This window comes from Nycticebus coucang, chromosome 16, assembly GCF_027406575.1.
Source record: "Nycticebus coucang isolate mNycCou1 chromosome 16, mNycCou1.pri, whole genome shotgun sequence".
In the NCBI taxonomy this organism is placed as follows: Eukaryota; Metazoa; Chordata; class Mammalia; order Primates; family Lorisidae; genus Nycticebus; species Nycticebus coucang.
This window is the reverse complement of record NC_069795.1, coordinates 1717599-1738184: the sequence shown is the minus strand read 5'-3', so window position 1 is coordinate 1738184 and position 20586 is coordinate 1717599. Positions and strand designations below refer to the sequence as shown.

Sequence of the window (20586 nt, the reverse complement as noted above, 5' to 3'; positions counted from 1 at the left end):
GGGCTTCCAGGCTCCATCATTCGAATCTCTGTCCTCAGGGAACATGTGTCCCCTTGCAGCTGGTGCAGCTGTTGGGGGAGCCCACAGGAGGGGGAGGTGGGAGTCTGGGGGCTCTTGGGGGAGCCCTCTGTGGGGGAACTAGGGGCCTGGGACCCCTGAGGGGATCCCTCTGTGCGGAGAGGTGGGGTTCTGGGAGGAGCCTCTGCAGGGGGTGGGGAAGGTGAGCTTGGAGCCCAGGAAGTCACCCTGAACCCCAGCTGCCTGGGCCTTTGGCCTTTCTGTGCAGATGGCACCAAGTAGAATGCATGATGTCACTGAGCACCCAGGAAGCTGAGGTCCCAGATGGGAAACTTCTCTGCGTTTTCCCCATACCTGGGCGCCTGTTGCTGCTGGGAGCACCACTGGGCCACTTGCTGCCCCTCTGGGAAGCCTCTCTCCTGGGACATCTGGTCAGGGGCCCCTCAGAGCCCATGCTGCCTGGACAGGTGTCTCAGGCCACAGGTGGCACCAGAGCCAGGGCTGGCCTGGGTGACTGAGTCCATCTGTCCTGGTCTCAGATCAGCCTGGCTCTGGGCCCTGGGCCTCTTCTGCCCTGCCCTCAGACACAGGATAGGGTCCCCATCCCAGAGAGGGGAAGGTAGGAAGGGACCCCCAGGTCTTTTTTCTTTTTTTTTTTTTTTGAGACAGAGTCTCACTTTGTCATCCTCAGTAGAGTGATGTGGCGTCATAGCTCACGGCAACCTCAAACTCTTGGGCTCAAGTGATCCTCTTGCCTCAGCCTCCCAAGAAGCTGGGCTTACAGGTGCCCACCACAACTCTTGGCTATTTTTAGAGACAAGGTCTTGCTCTGGCTCAGGCTGTGTACCCATGAGCTCAGGCAATCTACCCTCTTTGTCCTCTCAAGTGCTGGGATTACAGGTGTGAACCACTGCACCTGGCAGGCCCCCCTAGCTCTTACCAGCTTCTGGCACCAGGAGCAGCCAGGCCCCGACTGGATGCAGTCCCGGCAGGTGCTGACCTTGTACTTGGTGCACTCCTCAGCGAGGCCTAGGGGATGAGACTGCTGGTGAGTGGACACCTGTCTGCCCTGGGCTGCCCCTCAAGGGTGAGTAGAGGAGGCGGGGAGGTGGCCTCAAGGAGGGGATCCACATTATCCCCTAGATGAAGAGCAAACCACCACCCCCCAGCACCTGGGGAGACTGAGGCCCACACCTAAGACCTGCTCCCAGCCACCTAGGAACTTCTGTCCAAGGGGACATGAGGGCGGGCCCTGTTCCCCACATAAGAAAGACACATGGAGTGGCCCCCACGGGACTCACCAGACCCGAAGCAGAGCAGCTCCACCAAGGTGAGCAGCAGGTGGCTCCAAGCCAGCATTTCCTGTGGAGGGAGGGGTCTTGGTGGCAGGCCTCAGGCCCAGACTCTGGGTTGATGCCTCCCAGAGCACTCCCTGGCCTGGGATATGGAGCTGGGGTCCCGCCCGTGTGCCATGGAGCCTGAGGCTCAAGCCAATGCTGTTAGTCACTCTAAGTCCCTGCACTGGCCCCAGCTGCCAGAAGGGAGATGGTACACCTGCTCAGCAGACACACATGCCTATACAGGCAAGTGCATACATGAACACATGTGCACACATGCACACAGCACACACACCAATCACATGCACACATGCACACACTACACTTACATGTGCTTTGCACACTCCACCTTTGTGAATGGAGTCTGTGCCCAGTGCAGGGACTCACTTGGGCTGGTCTCTTGGTGGCAGCAGAAGCGGGGCCAGGATGGGAAACAGACCCTAACATTACAGATGCCAACTGTGCATGACATCTGCCCTGAACTCCCGGGAAGGATAGGCCATGTGGGGTCAGCTGACTGCCCAACCACCCCCACCCTGCTCCTGGGGAACTGGCCATTTGTTTCTAGCCCTCCCCCACACCTGCCCTTCAACCCAGGTGTTAGTGGCAACAGAGGCTGGGAAGCAGGAGTCCCCAGGAGGCAGTGGTAAGAAGTGATGTCACTTTTACCCTGGGCTGTTATCAGAAACAAAGGTCAGAGGCTCCCTGGGCCAGTGCCAACTGCTCTTACAAGGGCGCCCTGCTCCCACTGGGGAGCCCAAAGCTAAGGGGCAGACCCAGGACAGTGAAACCCAGCTCAAGGCCTGTTGGAGCAGAGAACAGTGTTGGCTCCTGTGCTACAGCCAGGAGGCTTGGGTGCACCCCTCCCCTCATGGGTCCTGCCCTCACCCCATCCCCACGTCTGGTACCCAGATGCTCTGGGGCCAGAGGGATGTTGGCCAGGAGCTCTCACTGGGGGGGTTCCTGCAGCTTGGAGGCTCCAACCAGCCCCAAGTCCCTATCTTTTGGCGGTGACCTTATTCCCTGGCACCCAGCAGGATTATAATCAGAGCCTAGAAATGTCAAAACAGAACCCATAGTCCTTCCCTTTCCAGGTTCAAAAGCAGAACTCGCACCCTGACCTGGCTTCCTGGGTCACAGCAGTGGGTACAGTGGGTAGGCGGTTTCAGTTCGCTCTGGGCCCACCCTGTCTGGTCACAGCCTGGATGCCTCTGCCCCACAAATGCTCACAGCAAACAGCATGTAAATGCCTTGGATCCTTGAATGGGGAAACTGAGGCCTCAGGCAGCAGGATGTGGACCTGGGCACCTGATTACACCTGTGCATACACCCAGCTGATGGGGAATACCCCCTGGTTACAGCAGGACCGAGCCTCAGACCACAATGGCCTGACCCTGACTGCAGGAAGCAGGAAGGGCTGGGGGGCCACCTCCCCCAGTGAGTGTTGCACTGTGGGCAGCAGCCCTGGGAGGCTCGGAGCTGTGGGGCTGCAAAGGGGAGCAACAGCCCTGGACTTCCGCCCCGGATACCCACACTGAGCCCAGACAAATGGTGGCTCTGTGAGCTCAGGGGGGTGGATGGGTAAAGACCTAGCACTCTGGGAGGTAAGGCAAGGCTGGGCACCTGGAGCCTGAGCCCTCCCCTCTGTGTGGAAGAGCAGGGCCACAGCATGCCTGCCCCATGCCCCAGCAGCCAGGACAGGCCCTCAGAGGCCTAGGGCCTGAAACCCTCTGGGCCTCTCAGCCTCACTTTCTCCTGCGTGTCCAGAGGTAGGTGTGGGCCTGTGCCCAGCTCCCAGGGGTATGGGACCACACAGAGGGCACACAGCACCGGCACAAACAGGCCCTCACCTCAGCAGGGGAACAGGTGCCCCAGAGCTGAGCCAGCAGGAACAACTGGGCCAGGAGGCCGGGGGAGCCTAGCTTGGAGGTGGGACAACCCCCAAAGGGCCCACTGCTTTCCTGCCACCCAAGTGTGGGCAGCCCCTCCTCTAGCCCCTGGGTTTTTGCAGAGGCTTCTCGAGCCTAAGGGTGGATGCTCTGACCAAGACAAAGGTGCAGAACATTAAGCTGAGGCCACTGGGAGACCCAAAGCCCGGGAGACTGAGCAGAGCTTTGCACTAGAGCCTCATCTGACCTGCACCCTGCCCACTAGGGAAGCACCAGCACAACCCCAGGCAGCTGGGGTGGTGCCTGTGGCTCAGTGGGCAGGGCACCGGCCCCATATATGAAAGTGGCCATTCAAACCCGGGCCTGGCCAAACTGCAACAAAAAAATTGTGGCGGGTGCCTGCAGTCCCAGTTACTGGGGAGGCTGAGGCAAGAGAATCACCTAAGCCCAGGATTTGGAGGTTGCTGTGAGTTGTGTGATGCCACAGCACTCTACCAAGGGTGATAAAGTGAGACTCTGTCTCTACAAAAAAAAAAAAAAAAAAAACCCAGCCAGCTGCAGGAAATGACACCTGTCACCAAGTCCTCTGCACCTCAGAGCCAGGGGGCCCTCCCTACCCCGGGCATCAAACGAACACAGCTAACAAGATCCTACTTCATCATGAATAAAGCCTTCAGGTTCTCAGACATGAAAATGGTATCAGAAAAAAAATTGAGCAGATCCTTTCTAAATCACATGCATGTTCACATGAGAAACAGAATCCACGCAGAAAACGACAGAACAGCCAGGCGTGGTGGCTCTCATGCCTGTGGTCCCCACACTTGGGGAGGCTGAGTCAGGAGCATCGCTTGAGCCCAGGAGTTGGGGGCTGCAGTGAGCTGTGATCCCATCACTGCGCTCCAGCCCGGGGGTGGGGAGAATAAGAGGAAGAGGAAACATTAAGAAAGAAAACTCTGAGTGAGGCAGCGGGGAGAGGGTGAAGCCCAAGTTGCAAAACCCTAGGACGAGGCTGCTTGAGAAACCAATTCCAAGTGGTCAGGCCCCACTGACCACTTTTTTTGCCTCAGAGCCTGCCCCTGACTAAGCCCACTTGGGAGGTAAAACGCACCTGTGCTGACTAAGAGGCAGGTGCCCAGAGGGATGGGGCTAGGAAGAAGAGTAAGCAGGAGCCCAGTATCCCCCCTGGGATGCAAAATAGGCGTCTGCCTCTTCACACCAAAAGCCAAGCATTGAGATGCATCATTTCTGCTCTGTATACACAGAGGAGAGAACAGGACAGAGGCCATTCAGGGGGCTGGAGAGCTGTTCCTAGGTCTTAGAGGTTCCGGGCAGATCCAGATCAGGAAAGCAGGCAGAATGGAGGAAAACCCACCCCCGTCATCTCTGATCCACCTGACCTACAGATTGTCCAGGTGTCCCTGCGACTGGGTCACTCTGATCATTTTATCACCAGGGAAGTCTGATAGCAGAATTCTTAAGGGCCACAGTTTCTGATAAAGTGGGTAAAATGAGACCCCCACACACACATTAATTAGGAAATTTAAAACACTCCGCAAATACCTCCTGTGTCAAGGGGGATCAAATCATATTTTCAGGCCTTTTAGAAAAGAAGCTGACACTTTCTCTGCCTGAGACAGGGTGGGGGTACCCCAGCTCCCCCGTGCCCTGTTGGAGACCTGAAGCCTGAGCCCCACATGCTTTTGCTGTGGACGTAAAAGCATGACAACTAATGTGTAGGAGTTTAGTTTCCTGAAATAAAACAATGAAGGAAATAGGACAATGTGTGTCTCAGAGAAAGGGAACCTCAGCACACCAACTAAAGAAGAAAACAGCAAGAAGGCAAACTCTGAAAACCACACATTTTGTACAAAGTAAACTGCGCAGAGAAAATAACATCTTTCCAGTGCAAAAGGTGAATGATAATCTTTATCTGTAAAGAGATTATAGAAATTATTAGCAAAAAGGTAAAACCTCATAAAAAAAGGGTGGCAGCTGTGAACAGGGAATTCACAGAATTAGTGAACACATGAAAAAGTCACTTTGCCAATAACCAGCTATGCTGATCAGAATATCTAGATTTCTTGTGTAGCTGCCACATCAGAAAATGTCATTAACATAATAATTCCTGCCCAGTGGACTCTTACTCAGCAACCCATGTGAAAAACAGCCCAGGGCAACTCAGTTTCATGCTAGAAAGGGAATATATGGGAAAAAAGTAAAAGTAACTGTCATAAAATATTCTGAGTTTCTCTGAGTATTTACCAAGTTTTCCACAATAAACGTATATGACATGACATTTTTGAAACTCTGAATTCCATGGTAGCTGATGAATTTCCGTGAAATTGCTTCTCCAGATTCCAAAGCCATTGATTTTTCCCTTCCTACTGCCAACATTTCTGAGGACAGTTACCCGTGACCTCGGGGTCTCCCTGCTGGGCCCCTGCTCACCCATCTTCAGCCACTCACTTGTTCACTTGTGGGCAGGTGCCTGTGGCCTCTCTGGGCCTGGCACGGGGTGTCCTGTGGCTCTCCAGGATTCCCAGGCTCTGACCTTTGCTGACTCCTGCAGCATCCCCACCCCACACATTGCCGAGTTTTCTGCATACTCAGAAACCTCTGTCACCACACGTTCCAATGCACTGCCACACTGGACACCACTGAAAAGTCCCCTGAGCTGGGAGCTATACCCTCCTGGACATGGGGCGCTGGGAGAGATACATCTGCCAGTGCTTGGGCACCACACTCGGGGACCCTGCTCACAGCAGCTCCCAAGGTCCTCTGCTTGGTCTCCCAAGGCCTCTCCCAGGCAGAAGCCCTGGCTCGGGGAAGTCTTGCCTCCCAGAAAGGGGGTGAAGTGAACAGATTCAGCCCCTGACCTTCAGTCTTCAGCCAGCCGGAGATGCATGTGGCTGCCTCCAGCTGTAGCCAGGGTGCAAATCCCCCAGATGCCTCTCTCAGAAGCTTCCAGTGCAGCAGAATCGAGTCACTTGGGTTTGGAAGTCTCTGCATCTCCAACTGGCCAGATCTGAGCATCCAAGAAGTCTGAGCCCAGCATGACCCCACAGCTCACATAATGAGAATTGAGGCCATGAGGCCTTGAATGCTCATGGGTGGAAGCCAGTTGGTCCCCGAACCTCTCTACCAAGAGGCTGGCTTGCTGATGGGGGATATCTGGACACACCAGCCCACCTAAGGGCTCTGGCTCTGCCAACAGCCAGCCCTGACTCAGGAGCACTCCCTGGGGGGAGGGGTTGGAGGAGGTGTACCCCTGCCCCTTACTTGCTGTCCCTGCCTGGGGCACAGGTCCCCAGAGATGGGAGGGGCCAGCCGGCTCCTGGAGTGAGACTGCCATATCTGTGCTCTCATCTTAGGCCCATTTTGTGCCAAGGAAGACAGGGTGTGATTACAGCAGTATTGGGCCCAGCCTGCCTGGCAGGTGTCACCACATCGGGCACACCGAGTTGGGGCTTCCCAGTAGCCTGGTCTGTAGCTGCTGGGTAGAACACCTGTTACTATCCCCTGGCATCTGGTGACCTTGCCTAGGAACTGGAGCAAGCCCACAGGTGATGCAGGCTGAGGCAGCACTGTGATGCACACACATGGTGCCAGGTGTGCAGAAAGGGGGCTGAACAGCACCTGGCTGTGGAGTGGGGGACCCTGAGACTCCAGAGCCGCCATGGTTCTGTGCAACCCCATCTGCAGAAGCACACGCTCCTCGGCCTATTGTTTCCTGCAGAGCCCGGCCTGGGCCGCGGTGCACAGAGGGTATGGTGTGGGAGCCACACAGCTCCATTGGGGCAGCAAGCTCCACTCGTTCATGGGGGCAGGGGAGACTGAGTCTGCTCATTTCACCCCTCTTCCAGACAGGCCAGACAGGCCCCTTGAGCTCCTGTGCAGAGCTTTCAACAGGGCACTGCATACCTCAGGGCCCCGGCCCCCTTGAGGTCTCTGGGCTGGAAGCCACTGCCTGCTGTTTTGGGCATATCCTGAGGCCAGGATTACCACACATGCTTCACCTGAGAAACCAGAAGGCAGCTGAGAGGTGCCGGGCTGCCCAAGCAGCGTCTGGACAGGTTGCTGGCCATGGCAGGAGACCTGGGCTTCTCTAGCCTGACCTGTGCCCTTCATGAAAGGCCCTGGGTAGGTTGGGTCTCTCCTCCGCACCTGCCTCTGCGCCTCTGCTCCACTGCTCACCTGCTCACACGCTGCCAGAGCAGACACAGAGCCGAAGCCCAGCCTCCTGAGCCCAGGTGACCATGGGTACTGGGAGGTGGGGCGTCCACCCTATGGCTTGGGGTGTGGCACTCAGGGGTGGCCCCAGGCTAAGGTGTGGGCTGAGCCACCACCATGCAGAGACCTTGTTGGAGGCCTCTCCCAGGCAGAGGGTCCTGGGCCCCTCTCCACAGCCTGTTCATTCTGCCAGAGCCAGTCCTCTCCTCTCTGCATGTCTCTACTGTTACCCACCCCAGGACGCTGCAGAGAGGATGGAAAAAGTGGATGCAGGGCCAGTGACCCCAGAGTGAGCTGCGGTGGGTGGGGGCTATTCTAAAGTATAAGTTGCAGGTTGCTCACTAAGAAGGGCTGAGGTGACATCGGGCGGCCCAGAGGTCCTAGCAGCTCTTCTTCCTGTGACTTCCTCAGAATCTGGTATCAGTCCCCAAGCCACCAGGTGTCAGGAGAAGGTGAATGACAGTGTGCGTCCCCTCTGCCCTGGGGTCCCCAGCTAGTACTCTGGAGCCATCTCTCTCACTCTCCTCCTCATAGCTACCCCCAGGGGATGTCCCAGGTGCCTCAGAAGAGAGGGGCTATGGGTGTCAGCCCTGATGGGGGACAGCAGAGCAGGACCCCAACCCCTAGCCTGGGGAGCAAGGGTGTGGTGGTGCCAGGAGTGGAAGAAGTACAGAGGCTGGCTGCAGGGTTCAGTGCCTGGTGGGCCCAGGTAGGCCCAGGAGCCAGGGCACGGATTCAACCCCTCTCCTGAGAACTTGGGAGTAGGACCCAGAAGCTGTACAGGGGTGACTACCAGCTAAGCCCTCAACCCTCTGGACCAGAGTCACAATCCAGCCCTTGTTCCCCAAGAGCACGATACTCACTCAACTTCTGTGCAGATGAGACCAGTAAGGCAGAATCCCAGGGCCATGGGGGAGGAGGCAGGGGGTGCTGAGGGGAAAAGGGGTCCATGGGCACACGTGCACACACATACCGCATACACACCAGACACATGCACACACACTGCACACGTGCACACACACCACACACACGCACACACACCAGACCACGCAGATACAGACACACACCCTCCACACCATACATACATACATGCACACAGATACACAGGCACACACAGTGTGGTCTGGGAGACAAACTCACCGGGCCGAGGGTGGAGATGTGCAGAGAGGAGAGGAGGGGGCTGGCTCAGGCTGGACAAGGCCCCAGGACCCTCCCATAAAGTTGGATCCTCTACAACTCCACCCATCAGCCTGGGGTGCGGTGCCTCGTGAGCCCCTAGCCTCCTCCTGGCCTTGTTGGGTTCCATCTCCCACAGCCCAAAGATCAGCCTGCATCCTCCCCTGTGCTGGAACCCCACGCCCCAGGGAGCCCTATCCCGAGGTGGCAGGACTTCCCCTTGTTGTATCTCCATCGGAGGTGACTCTGGAGTGGATGGTGCTGAGACCCCCTTCCTGTCGGACACCCCAGGGCCGAGGTCATGGGAGGTATGTGCCTCTGGAAAGGCGGAGGCTGCTCTTGGGGGAAGAACAAGGATTCTCCTCCTTTCCGTGAGGATGGAATGGTGCCCTTTGAAAGCCTGAGTGGATGCGGAGGGCTGGCTCTGTGCACTCACCCTCCTGCGCTCCGGACGTTCTGCGCTGTGTCCCTCTGGGCTGGGGGCTCTGCGATTCTCCACAGGCAGGCTCTGGGCCATGGCTGGAGGACACAGGCAGAGACTCTGGGCCTGAGGCCTGGGCTTCCTGTTGTCACCAGCTCCTCCTCAGAGGAAGTGGAGTAGCAGGTGGTGGGTTGCGCCACTTGGGGCCCTTTGCCCCAGCCCCTGTCTGCCCCACGTGGTGGGGTATCAGAGAACAGCCACCAGAGACAGGTGCCGTTCATGTGCATTCACAGCCTGAAGTGCAACAGCAAGGAATGAGGGGCGACTCGTGGGGACAGGAGCCTATGGTGGCACTGAGGAGTGGCTGCCCCCGGAGGAAGGGGCCCAGAGTACAGAGGAGAGTGCTTCCTTGGAGGGGAAGGAGAGCACAGAGACGTGGGAGCGAAACTGGTCCCCAGAAGAAACAGAGCAGAATCTGTAAGCCCTAGATGGAGCTGAGAAATCAGCTTGGGAGCAGAATACAGCATGTTTGAGAGCTCACCCTGAGCCCAATATCCACGGGCACATCTCAAACTCCAACACGGAGGTTCTTAAAAGCAAACTGTGGAAGGGTGGGCATCTCCCACCACCCCGAGAACAACATTGCAGACTCGCACATCCCCGGAGCAGGACGGTGGCTGCCTTGAAGGGAAATGGCTATGGATCTGGGAGATGGATACAGAGGGCTTCAATTTTATATTGTAAAGCTTTATTCATAAAAAAGAAAGAAGAGAATGTTCTGGGCAAGGAAAGGGAAAATGTTTTTGATATGATGGGCTGGTGGGTTTAAGGGCATTGGTAATGGTGCTGTCTACACTTTTTTGCATTCTCGAAATAGTTTATTTTTTTAAAAGGAAGTGGGAGGGCGTGACTGCAAGTGAGTGGGAGGATTTGAGGGTGATGGAAATGTTCTGAAACGGGATTGTGGCGATGACTACATATCCCGGCTCTGCAAATTTTACTAAAAACCATCAAGTTGTACACAGTGAAAAAGTGAGTTCTGGCATGTAACTTATACCTTAATGACACCATTTTAAATGAAATTAAAAATATTTAGAAAAAGTCCCAGTGCCTTCCAGGTCCCAGCTTAAGAAAGGGTAGGCACAGTGCACCCAGTCTCTGTTTCTCAGCTCAGCGAAAACACCACATGGAGTAAAACAAGGCAGGCAGACTGAGGTCCTTGCTAGTGCCCTGTGTTTTCTTCTCCCAGATCTCCTGGCGGAGATCCAAGCAGCCTGAGCCCAGAGCAGCACAGCGAACCTCTCCAGAGGGAGACTCTCCAGTCCAAATGGTCAGGGAGAGGATGTGGGAGGAGGGAGCGTGCAGAGGAAACGTGCTGCTTTAACTTCTCTCTCCTGGTCTTGCCCCAGCGACAGACCCCTCTCCTGGAGCTGGCCTTGTGTTCATTACAAGAGTGACTTTGCCCCAGAGGGAGACCCAGGACACATGTAACAATGTAAGGAGGAAAAGCCCCAGTTTAGAGCCAGAGGACCAGGAAAAGAGGCCCCCAGAAGTCCCCTCAGTAAGGTGATAGGGAGGGTCCCATAAAGCTTTGTACAAGGTTCCGGACAAACCCTGGGCAAAGTATGTGTGACACGGCCCCAAAGAGCACATCAAAGGCTTTGAGAATTCAACCATGGGGTAGACCACTGCCAAGGTTCCAGACTGAACCCAAGAGCATGCCGTGAGTTGGATCCAAATACACCATAAAGACTCTGAAAATTGAATTCACATTGGACCCACAGCCTGGAAGATGCAGGTCTGGAACTCGAGGTCTGAACCAACCAGAATGACAGCAAAAACAAAAAGATCCATGCTGTCCAATGTCCAAAATGTCCAAAACTCAAACTCCAAGTACTTAAACAACAATAGAGAGAATCTTGAGAACTCCTGAAAGATAACAGATGTCAACTTTGAGTTCATCCACATATTGAAATGAATTATCACAGTGTTTAAATTACTGTTATGAACATGCTCCATGAGACAAGGATAAGCACTCTTAAAACGAATGCAAGGGTAAAAATTCTCAGCAGAAATATAGAAGCTGTAAAACTAAACCTCACATAAATAGTAAAATGTAAAAATATGGTAACAGAAATAAAAATTCACTGAATGGGATCAATAGGAGAATGAAGACAACCCAGGAAAGAGCAAGTGAACTTGAGATCAATAGAAATCACTGAGCATCAACAGCAGAGAAGAACAGAGATTTACAACAAAGAGCACAGCCTCAGGAACCTGTGTGCTGGCAGAAAGCAGGAAGTATTTGAAGAAATAATGACTGAAAACTTTCCAAATTAGGTTTAAAAAGCACAACTTTGCCAGGTGCAGTGGCTCCTGTAATCTCAGCACTGTGGGAGTCTGAGACAGGAGGATTGCTTAAGCTCAGGAGTTAGAATTAAACCAGATAATAAGCCTTAGAAAGATTTTAGGGAAATTTCCAAATAAGCGGCATACTTCTAAACCCATGGAAGATGTGGAAGCCTCAAAGGAATTAGAAAATATTTTGAACTGAGTAAAAGTGAAAATGTGGCATGTCACATTTCTCTGGCTGAAGCCCCCAGAGGGACATCAGTAGCATAAATGCTGGATTCGCAGCACGTAGGGACCCCGCTGGGTCCTTGCTCTAAGGGAAAAGGCTGCAGAGAGACAGAAAGCCAGCAACAGAGAGGCTCGACAGGCACTGGGGACACACACCCCAGAACCACAGCAAGACACTACGGTGCACTTGGGCAAATTGAAAATTAATAGTTAAAGATTATGAGGCTGGCACGGAGGAAGCGTGACACCACTCACGGGAGCACAGAGTGTGCACCACTCTGCTCAGCAGCCACTTCCCAGTACCTACCACCAGGAGCACCGTTCTGTGCATCTTTCTTGCGGTGTTGTTTGGGAAAATTGTAAGTAAATTTCATGGACTACGAGGGAGGGGACACTAAGGCCCATCCATCCTATGCAGATGGGGGAGCAGCTGAAAGAATCCAGCTGGCGTGAGATCTTAACGATTGTACTAGGTAGAAACAGTGTGAGGCAGAACAATAAAAACATTCACACACACACCCCAAGATGATTCTAAGCCTGCCTCAGAGAGGTTGTCTCTGTTGTCACCTGGTGGGTGCCTTCTGTCCATCCTGAGAAATACGAGCATCTGTGTACAAAGTGTGCTTTTGCACATTTATGAGATTCAGTAGCCTTTTCTTTGTGGAAGGACAAGCAAGTAGTTTGTGCCTTTAATTTGAATGGAAATTGCAGCTCAGAAAAGCTGGGTGGCTGCCCGACCCTCTCGCTTTGCACCAAGGAAATGACAACTACAGAAGGAAGTGCTGCCAGGCACAAGTAGGTTGGTCCATGCTGACCCCAAGTGAGGAGTGAAGAGCTGCTGACCCCAAGTGAGGAGTGAAGAGCTGCTGACCCCAAGTGAGGAGTGAAGAGCTGCTGACCCCAAGTGAGGAGTGAAGAGTGGGCCCTGACAGCTCAGGGCACGTTCTGAAATGCAAATGTCGGAGCAGGACTAACAGCAGGTGTGGTGACGTCACATGTGCCCAGCAAGGACCTGGCTCCAGGCCAGGCTGAGGAAGCTTCTCCCTCAAGTCCCCTCCACTTCCACCTGTGTCTGACCTTATTTCGCTGGATGTCCTGTAAACCCCATGTTCCAGATACACACCGTTTGGTGCAGAGGAACGCCTGTGGCCCTCCAGCCACAACACGGGGCAGTTGAGAGATGTGGGGTGCAGCCAGGGTGAAGAGATTACAGAGACTGAGGCCTGTGCTTGTTCCTCTCCTGCTCTGGGTGCTGGCCTGTCCCCCTGGCCTCCCTTCACCCAGCTTGCAGCCCTAGCTTGCAGCCCCAGCTTGTGGGAAGGCAGCTTATCTGTGACAGGTGGGATTCCAGATGGCTTTTTTGAGGAGAACCCCCAGAAGCAGGGCTTGAAAGTTAAGGTCAAGGCCAGAGCACAAGAGGTAGGGATGGGGGGACAGCAACAATTTGGCCAGCAGTGAAGTTGGAGAGGGGCCAGGGCTGATGAGATGGGGATGGGCCCGCACCACCCACACCACAGGGCCCTGTGCCCCAGTAGGGGATGTTTCCTCGCCTCACTACCAGCCAGCTACTGGGCATGACCCTCCCCCTACTTGGCCTCTCTGTTCTTTTTAACTTCTTCCTGCCAGTGACCTCTCTCTGGGGGTCCCATGCTGCTTCCTCCCTGTGCAAAGGGAGGTACTGGGGGAGGGGGGAGGAGGTGACACTCCTACGAGGGGCAGGGCAGGAAATGAATGGTGTGGGTGTGTGGGGTAGGGAGGGGGTGGTGTGCGGGTGTGTGTGTGTGTGTGTGCTTTGAAGAATCCTTTGTTGTTGGCACCCCACAGACCAATGGGTAGACAGCTGGGCTAGTCCCAGGTCACCGAGCCAGGGCTAAGTGTGACCCAGGACACGCACTCCTGGGGGCCCAAGGGGAGTGTAGGAAAGAGGGAAGGGCTGGGGAAACTGAAGGATGCTGAGCTGGCCTGTCCCACCCACCGCCGCCCAGTGGCACAGCCTCTTCCTCCTTAGCCTTCCTCTTTGTGGCTTCCTCCCTGTGGGATGGAGCTGAGGAGGTGGCTTTCTCACTCCCGTGACTCACCCAGAAGAAGATGTCAGAGCAGCCAGGGGCAACTAGACACCCACTTTCTCCCATGGCCAGCACAGGCTGACTGACAGCCTTGGCCAGGAGAGTTCCACTGAGAAGCATCTCACAGAGCTGTTGCAGAGTGGGAGGGCGTAGCTCTAAGTTCAGGAGTTTGAGCAATGAAAAAAGTTAAATAATTATCAACTTGAGGGGAAAACTAAACAGTTGTACAAAGAGGAAAACGCAATTCTAGTACGTCCACTTGGCTTCGCAGTGAAAAGCATTCATGTGCTTAGAATATCAACGCATTAAGTCCAATTAAAAACAAAACTTGATACAGCGCTATGGCAGGTGGGTGGAGGGGGGACTAACACCCTCGTCTACCTAGTCTCGCACCTTCCCAGTTCATCATGAAGGCAGGCTGACCTCTGTAGGGCTCCTGCAGGTTGGGCGAGGGCACCTAACTCTGCCCCAGGCTTGCCTGGACTCTAGCCCTGCCAGCCTCAGAGCACGCCCCTCTTCCTCCCAATGCTTATCAAATTGCCCCTTCTGGATCCATTGTAGTTCTTATCCACCCAAGCAGAGGCTCTCAGATGTGCCCATGGAGGTCTGGGCTTCCCTTACCAAAGCAGTTTTGCTCCTTTCACTCTAGACTCTGTGATTTGGTTTCCACAGGTACTTCCTATGTCCCTGAGCACACCCCTGTTGTCCCTGAAACCACCACCTCCATTTCCCTTCCAGAAAGGTCTGACCCAAATGTTATGTGAACAGGTTGGGTCTTGCTGGTGCCACCAGCAGCAGTCAGCCCAGCTTCATGGAGTGGCTCCTGTGCAGATGGGTCCTCCCTCCCCTCTGCTGAGTCCCAACCAGTAGGAGTGTCCCTCTGGGCTCTGACGTGGCATTTTACACACATGACTGTGACCTGAGAGTCCAGTGGAGGTGAAGACAAAGGCCTGGCTCCTCCCCTTAGTGATGGTCATCCTGTGCCAAGGTCACTGAGTATGAGTATGAGGCAAGGGTGTTGTAGAATACGCTGGTGCCTGGCACACAGAAAGGGCTCAGCAGATGTTAGTGACACAGAAACCTGTGTTTCTCACAGAGAAACCTGTGTTAGTGAAGGGCAGCAATGATTTAGGGCTTACTGGCCCTGTGGTCTTCACTGTGACTACTCAGCTCTGCCCTGTGACAGCAAAGCAGCCACAGATCATTCAAAATAAATGAGAGTGACTGCATTCTAATAAAACTTTACTTACAAAAATAGGAGGAGGGCCAGCCTATGGGTGGAGATCTGCAGCAGACCTCTGGTCCAGCCTGTTGGTTCTCTGGAGGAGGGATACTGGGCACAGCATGTGGGGAAAGGGCACACACAGGACCATGGAAATGGAGCAGACATGGAAGACAATGGCATCAAGGAACTGACCCTTATGGGACTCGGAGTCTCTTTCCACAATCTCCCTTTGTGGCCTCTCCCACTTGTTTTGAAATTCCTTTGTTGGAAGGACATGGAGCTCCCAGCTGGCTCCCCACCAGAAACGCTGAGGTGGGTGTTCCAGCCTCTACCCCACTGGGCCCCCTCTGAAGCCAGCAGAGCCAAGCAGGGGCCTTTTCTCCCTATCCTGGGGGAGGGGGGACCAAAGACCATTCTTGGCAAGGGAAAGCACCCCCAGAAAAAGAGGAAAATTAAAAAGTAAGCTCAGTGAGTTGGAACAAGGAAAAGTCAACTAGTTTACATTTAAGCTAGGCATTGCTAGCAAGCTTCTTGCCTTTTCTGAAATTCTAGCCTGTTGGGGATACAGCTTACAAACACCTGCTGGGTCTGTGAGCAACTCTGAGGAGAGTAATGGCCATAGAAGAGATCACGGCAAGTCCTAGTAAAAGATACATCTTCTAGGGTGTTTCCTGCCCATTAAATACGCAAAGCAGATATCCATGGTGGAGATTTGCATTTGCCTGGGGCAGAGATCAAGGGAGTAGCTGGAGCTCTGAGATATGGGCAGAAGAGCTTATATCCCTTATTGCAGAGGAAGATCCTCTGTGGTGGTGACGGGAGGAAAATGCCTCCCTCCCACCAATTCCTCAGAGGAGATTAATACCGGTGGCGTTTTACTCCACAGAGAACTAGCAGAGTTTAACACCTCCCTGGAAATCTGTGTGTGTGACCTCAAGCAGGAGGCTCTCCCAATACAAGGCTCAGATTTCAGATTTCTGAAGGCTACCCTTAAGGTCAATAATAATAATAGGAACTGATATGCTCACTCAGAAACTGCTGGCATCTTTGTTCCCTCCCTCATCTTACCCTCTGGGCAAATAGACTTCAATAAAATCAAAGTGGAGCAAACACTCTGAGCCCCGACACCTATCCCTTGCCCCTCTGGTTCTTGTCCTAGCCCAGAGATGGCCTCTTAGCCTGGAAGGCCCTGTCCAGAAAGATGTCACCACCTTCCCCCAAGAACCCCCCACCGGCTGGAGAGCACCTTCCCTCTTCCTCCTCCCTCTGATGTTTTTCTCTCTTGGAAACATCAGACTCTCCCTAGTGGCCCCTGGGCCAGTCTAGCTTCTTGCATACAGAGGAGCTGGGCAGGCCAGTGGGGTGGCCTACTGCCTTCAGGTAGTTCCTGAAAGGCACCTTTTTCCATTTGTAGAAAACAGAAATGGTGACCCGTCTCAAGACAAGCAGAGAGCCTGGGAAGTGGGGGCCCTGTGGGGTTGGTGAATGAGGCAGGGCAGGAGTGGGGGAGGTGGGTGCAGATGATAAGGACTGATAAGCAGGGGTGCCACTGAGGTTGACAGAACTTCTAGAAGGGGGGCTCGCTTACTCTAATCTGGGTGTGACCCTAACCACACAGGGAGGGAGTGACTCCAGAAAGGTCACACACAGGGCAGGCCCGGCTGGGCTGATAGCTGCTGGTGGCACTAGGGAACTGACTCTTTCACACTGCAGCAAACAGGCTGTCCAGCAGAGAACAGAGGCCCTGGGAGGCCAGACAGGGCACAGTGCCTCATCCCTGCTCTGTCACCCAGGCTGGAGTGCAGTGGCATCAGCATAGGTCACAGCAACCTCACATTCTTGGGCTCACGTGATCCTCCCACCTCAGCCTCCTGAGCAGCTTGGTTTATGGGCACAGCCACAACACCTGGCTAATTTTTTTTTTTTTTTTTAGAGATGGGATCTCATGCGGAGGCTGGTCTTAAACTCCTGGCCTCAAGTGATTGTCCTGCCTCCACTTCCCCAAAGTGCTGGGATTACAGGTGTGAACCACCGCAAATGACCAGGTTCTCACTTCTTAAATTGTTTTTCTGTATTTTTCAAATTGTCTATAGTAGCCATGTATTAATTTAGAATCAGAAAAGGATGTCATTATGAATTGAGTTAATCAGACCTCAAACAGACCACAGGACTCAACCCCAGAGGCCCATCCCTGTGTAGTCCAGAGAGGGCTTCTGAAATGAGGAGAAACAGGACAGAGGGAGACAGGCCCAGGGCCACCCCAGCCCCTGATGCTGTGCTGGGCAGAGACGGGGCAGCCCGGCCCTTGGGAATCACAGTGGGATTAATTTTACCCTGAATTTTCGAATGTGAGAACATCACAGCCCCAAATCATTTGCCTATGAACTTCCTCTAGCCTCTCCCTCACCCCGACGCCCCCACCCTCTCCGTCCTGCGGGGACAGACGGCCAGGCCGTCCCGGGGCCACCAGGGACGTGGGGACGCGCACAGGTGGGGGCCGTCGCTGCTGCCCCGGCACCCGCGGGAGGCTGTGGGCGGAGCCCCGAAATTCCCCCATTACGCTCAAACAGCACCAAAGACTCAACAGGGCGATTTAACCCCAGACGTCCGGGAGCCAGAGCCAAAGGCTGCAGGTCACTGGGGCGGGGGGAGGTGCCCGAACACAGCTGTCCCCACCGGCGCACCACGCCAGGCCCCACGCCCGCTCAGGGCCAGAGGACTGGACGCGGCCGCCTCTGTTGGGCAGTGCGCCCCGCGCAGGTGTCACGGCGTCCCCCGCCGGCACCCGCTCACCTTCTCGGAGCTCCTGGCCGTGGTCGCGGCGTCTCTCGTGGAACTGGGCCTAGGGGAAACGGGAGGCAGGATTCTCTCTGCCTCAGTTTCTCAGTCCGTAGCCGGCGGTGGGGCAGGTCTCAGCTACGCCCCGGGAAGCGGTACCTCCTTCCCCAGATGCTTCCGCGGCCGTGTGTCTCCAGCCAAGAAAGGGGAACGCCTCCCCTCTCGCACTTCCCCGAACCGCCGCCGAGGCAGGCAGCGCTGGGGGCCCAGTCTGGACAGTGCGGCCGGTGCGCGGAGCGTCCCCGTGTCCGGTCCCGACACCGTCCCGCCCGGCTCGGTCCCGCACTCCCGCGCGCTACAGAACCGCGGCGGGGCCGCTGGCGCCCACCCAAGCGTCCTTAGAGAACCCCCAGGCGTCCCCATTGTAGGGATGGAGAAACTGAGGCAGGAAAGTTCAGACCCTGGAGCGGGGCAGGGCAGGTGAAAAGAACCTTCCCTCCCCGGGAGAGGCGGGAGCAGGCCAGGCCGGCTGGGGCTGCGGGGAGGGCGGCTGGCGCAAGGCGGCCGCAGCGCCCGGCTTCCCGGTGAGGAGGGCGGGAGGGCTGAGCCGGTGCCGGGTCCACCAGGCTCACGCTGCACCCAGAGGCCGGCGGCCACCCCCCACGACGCCCTGGCAGCGGGCAGGTGGAGGGGCGCCAGGGCCCGGCGGGGCTGGGGTGGCGTCAGGCGGCGACCACTCGGCAACGAGCCACCTGGCAGGAGCGCCCGCCGTCTGCAGCTCGCGGTCGGTCTAGGCAGCCTGGCGGGGGTAGGACCCGGGGCCCCACCGGGAATGTGCGCCCTCGGGCGACCGAGGCGGAGTCTGAGGAGGACCCTGTAGCAGTCCTGGACGTCTGGGGGCAGCCTCCCCTGCCCATGATGAGGAGACAGGCCGGGACCCGGCTGGGGAGCTCAAGGCCACCGACACCCATCAGAGTGGTCCTGGGCTGGGATCCTTTGAGTTGGGGGGCGTGGGGAGAGGTCCCCTTCTGCCTGTGAAGGGAGAACAGGGTGAGAAGGGGGATTGGCCGCGGGAGGGGGGGAGGGAGGGGCGGAATTTGGGGGGGAGGAGACCAGCCAAGTTTCAGGTGACAAACACAGGGGCAGGTGCCATCTATCTGAAGGGGAGTAGGCTGCCTGGGTGGGGACTGAGAATTCCATTTGGAGATTTCCAGGAAGGTTTCAGCTGGAGACAGAGTGTGGGGGTCCACAGAGAGGAGGCCATCCAGGACAGGGCTGGACACAGGGGCCCAGGGCTTTCAAAAGCTGGTGGGACAGGGTGGGCAGCAGTCACCATTGTTTACCTGGTACTGAGAAAGCAAGTAACCCAGGAGAGGCCACCAGCAAACTGTGAAGTCAGGGCTGCCCATATGCGCCCCTGAGCTGGCCCAAGGAGAGGTGACTGGTGGGACAGGCAGGGGAGCATGTCCTCAGGTGGGATCAGAGCCAGGTCTCCCTGTCCAGACAAGAGGTTCCTGGGACATGTCAGAAGTGTGGCTGAAGAAGAGGGTGAAGCAGGTCAGCCTGTGATGCTGGGGACCTCCGGGTCTCAGCACCTGCTGCCTGGAGGGCCCCTCCTCCGTTCCAGCTGAGTTTTATCTACACATACCTGTGCTATTGCCACCTGTGTCCCCCTGAAGACGTTGTAGGTGCCTTTGGTAAGTGGGGACATGCAGGGAGGTGCAGCCCTGCCCACACTCGAGAAGGCTCCGTCACAGTTCTCAATCTGTGGGTTGAGACCCCTTTGGAGGTCAAACAACCTTTTCACAGGGGTAGCCTAATATCAGATATTTGCATTACGATTCATAACAGTACAAAAATTATAGTTATGAAGTAGCAACAAAAGTAATTTTATGGTTGGGGGTCACCACACATGAGGAACTGTGTTAAAGGGTCACAGCAGTAGGAAGGTTGAGAACCATCATAAGCTCTGCCAGCCTTGCTCACAGCCAGGGCAAGGGGTTCTGGAAGTTTCCAGGGGTAGGAGAACCACTGTAATCCCACAACTTTGGAGGCTGAGATGGGAGGATTACTTGAAGCCAGGAGTTTGAGACCAGTGTGGGCAACATAGCAAGACCCTGTCTCTACAAAAAGTAAGGAGAAGAGAAATCCAGACATTAGTTAAATGTTGAAAATTATTTTACTCAGTTACTACTGAGGTAGAGAAAGAGCTGAGCGCCACTCCAAGTATGCTGAGGTGACTAGTGCTTCAAAGGGAGGAGGTGTGTGTGGAGGAACAAAGCTGTGATCAATGTGAATGCTGTTAGGCCAGCTGGGAACACAGGTCCCGTTCTTCCTGATGACATTTCGGAAGGATGGTTCTCAGGTTTTGGAGAAAGACTCTCCTGGTTTGTAGGAGATGCCTCTAGCATCTCAAAGGACAGAGGAACAGGTCCCAGTTGCCAGCTCTAAGAAAGGATGGCTGGGGCCTATGTCAGGTGGTAGCTAGAACAAATAATACATCCTTTTCATAGTCCTGAGCTTTCCCAGACAGCCACTCAAGGTGGGTTGCTGGAAGTGTTTAGAGCTGGCCAGGTCTCAGTGCAGGAGCTTGGATGGAGTCATTATGCACCTAGAGTCCTTCTGTGGCTCTCAATACCCTCTGCAGACTTGGCTCTGCATCACCCACACCCCCGCCCCCACTGGTCAGAGACAAGGACGTCTCTGGGAAGAGTCTGTCCTCCTCCACCTGCTCTGCTTTTCTGTTGCGGTTCAGGACATAGAGCCCCCACATATGGCACTTTGCCAGACTGACCGCTGAAGGAATTTGAGGAATAGGCAGGGTCCCCACAAGTAAGGCAGCGGATGAGCCCCTATGCCTGGGTTC

General features: G+C 55.3%; 1 protein-coding gene across 2 annotated transcripts in view; it reads right to left on the bottom strand.

Moving 5' to 3' along the window:
- The window catches only part of ITGB2 (integrin subunit beta 2), a 37370-nt gene extending 19458 nt beyond the window's left edge, over nt 1-17912 (bottom strand). Inside the window, exons 1-4 of one of the 2 annotated variants that reach the window (XM_053564248.1) lie at nt 17736-17912; nt 9087-9169; nt 1320-1380; nt 959-1047 (exon numbers count right to left, since the gene is read on the bottom strand). In XM_053564248.1, the coding sequence (XP_053420223.1) occupies nt 959-1047; nt 1320-1380; nt 9087-9167 (231 nt within the window). In that variant the 5' untranslated portion in view covers nt 9168-9169; nt 17736-17912. The remainder of the gene's footprint in view (nt 1-958; nt 1048-1319; nt 1381-9086; nt 9170-17735) is intronic. The other variant, XM_053564249.1, reaches the window with a different exon arrangement.
- Between the last annotated feature and the right edge of the window lie 2674 nt (nt 17913-20586).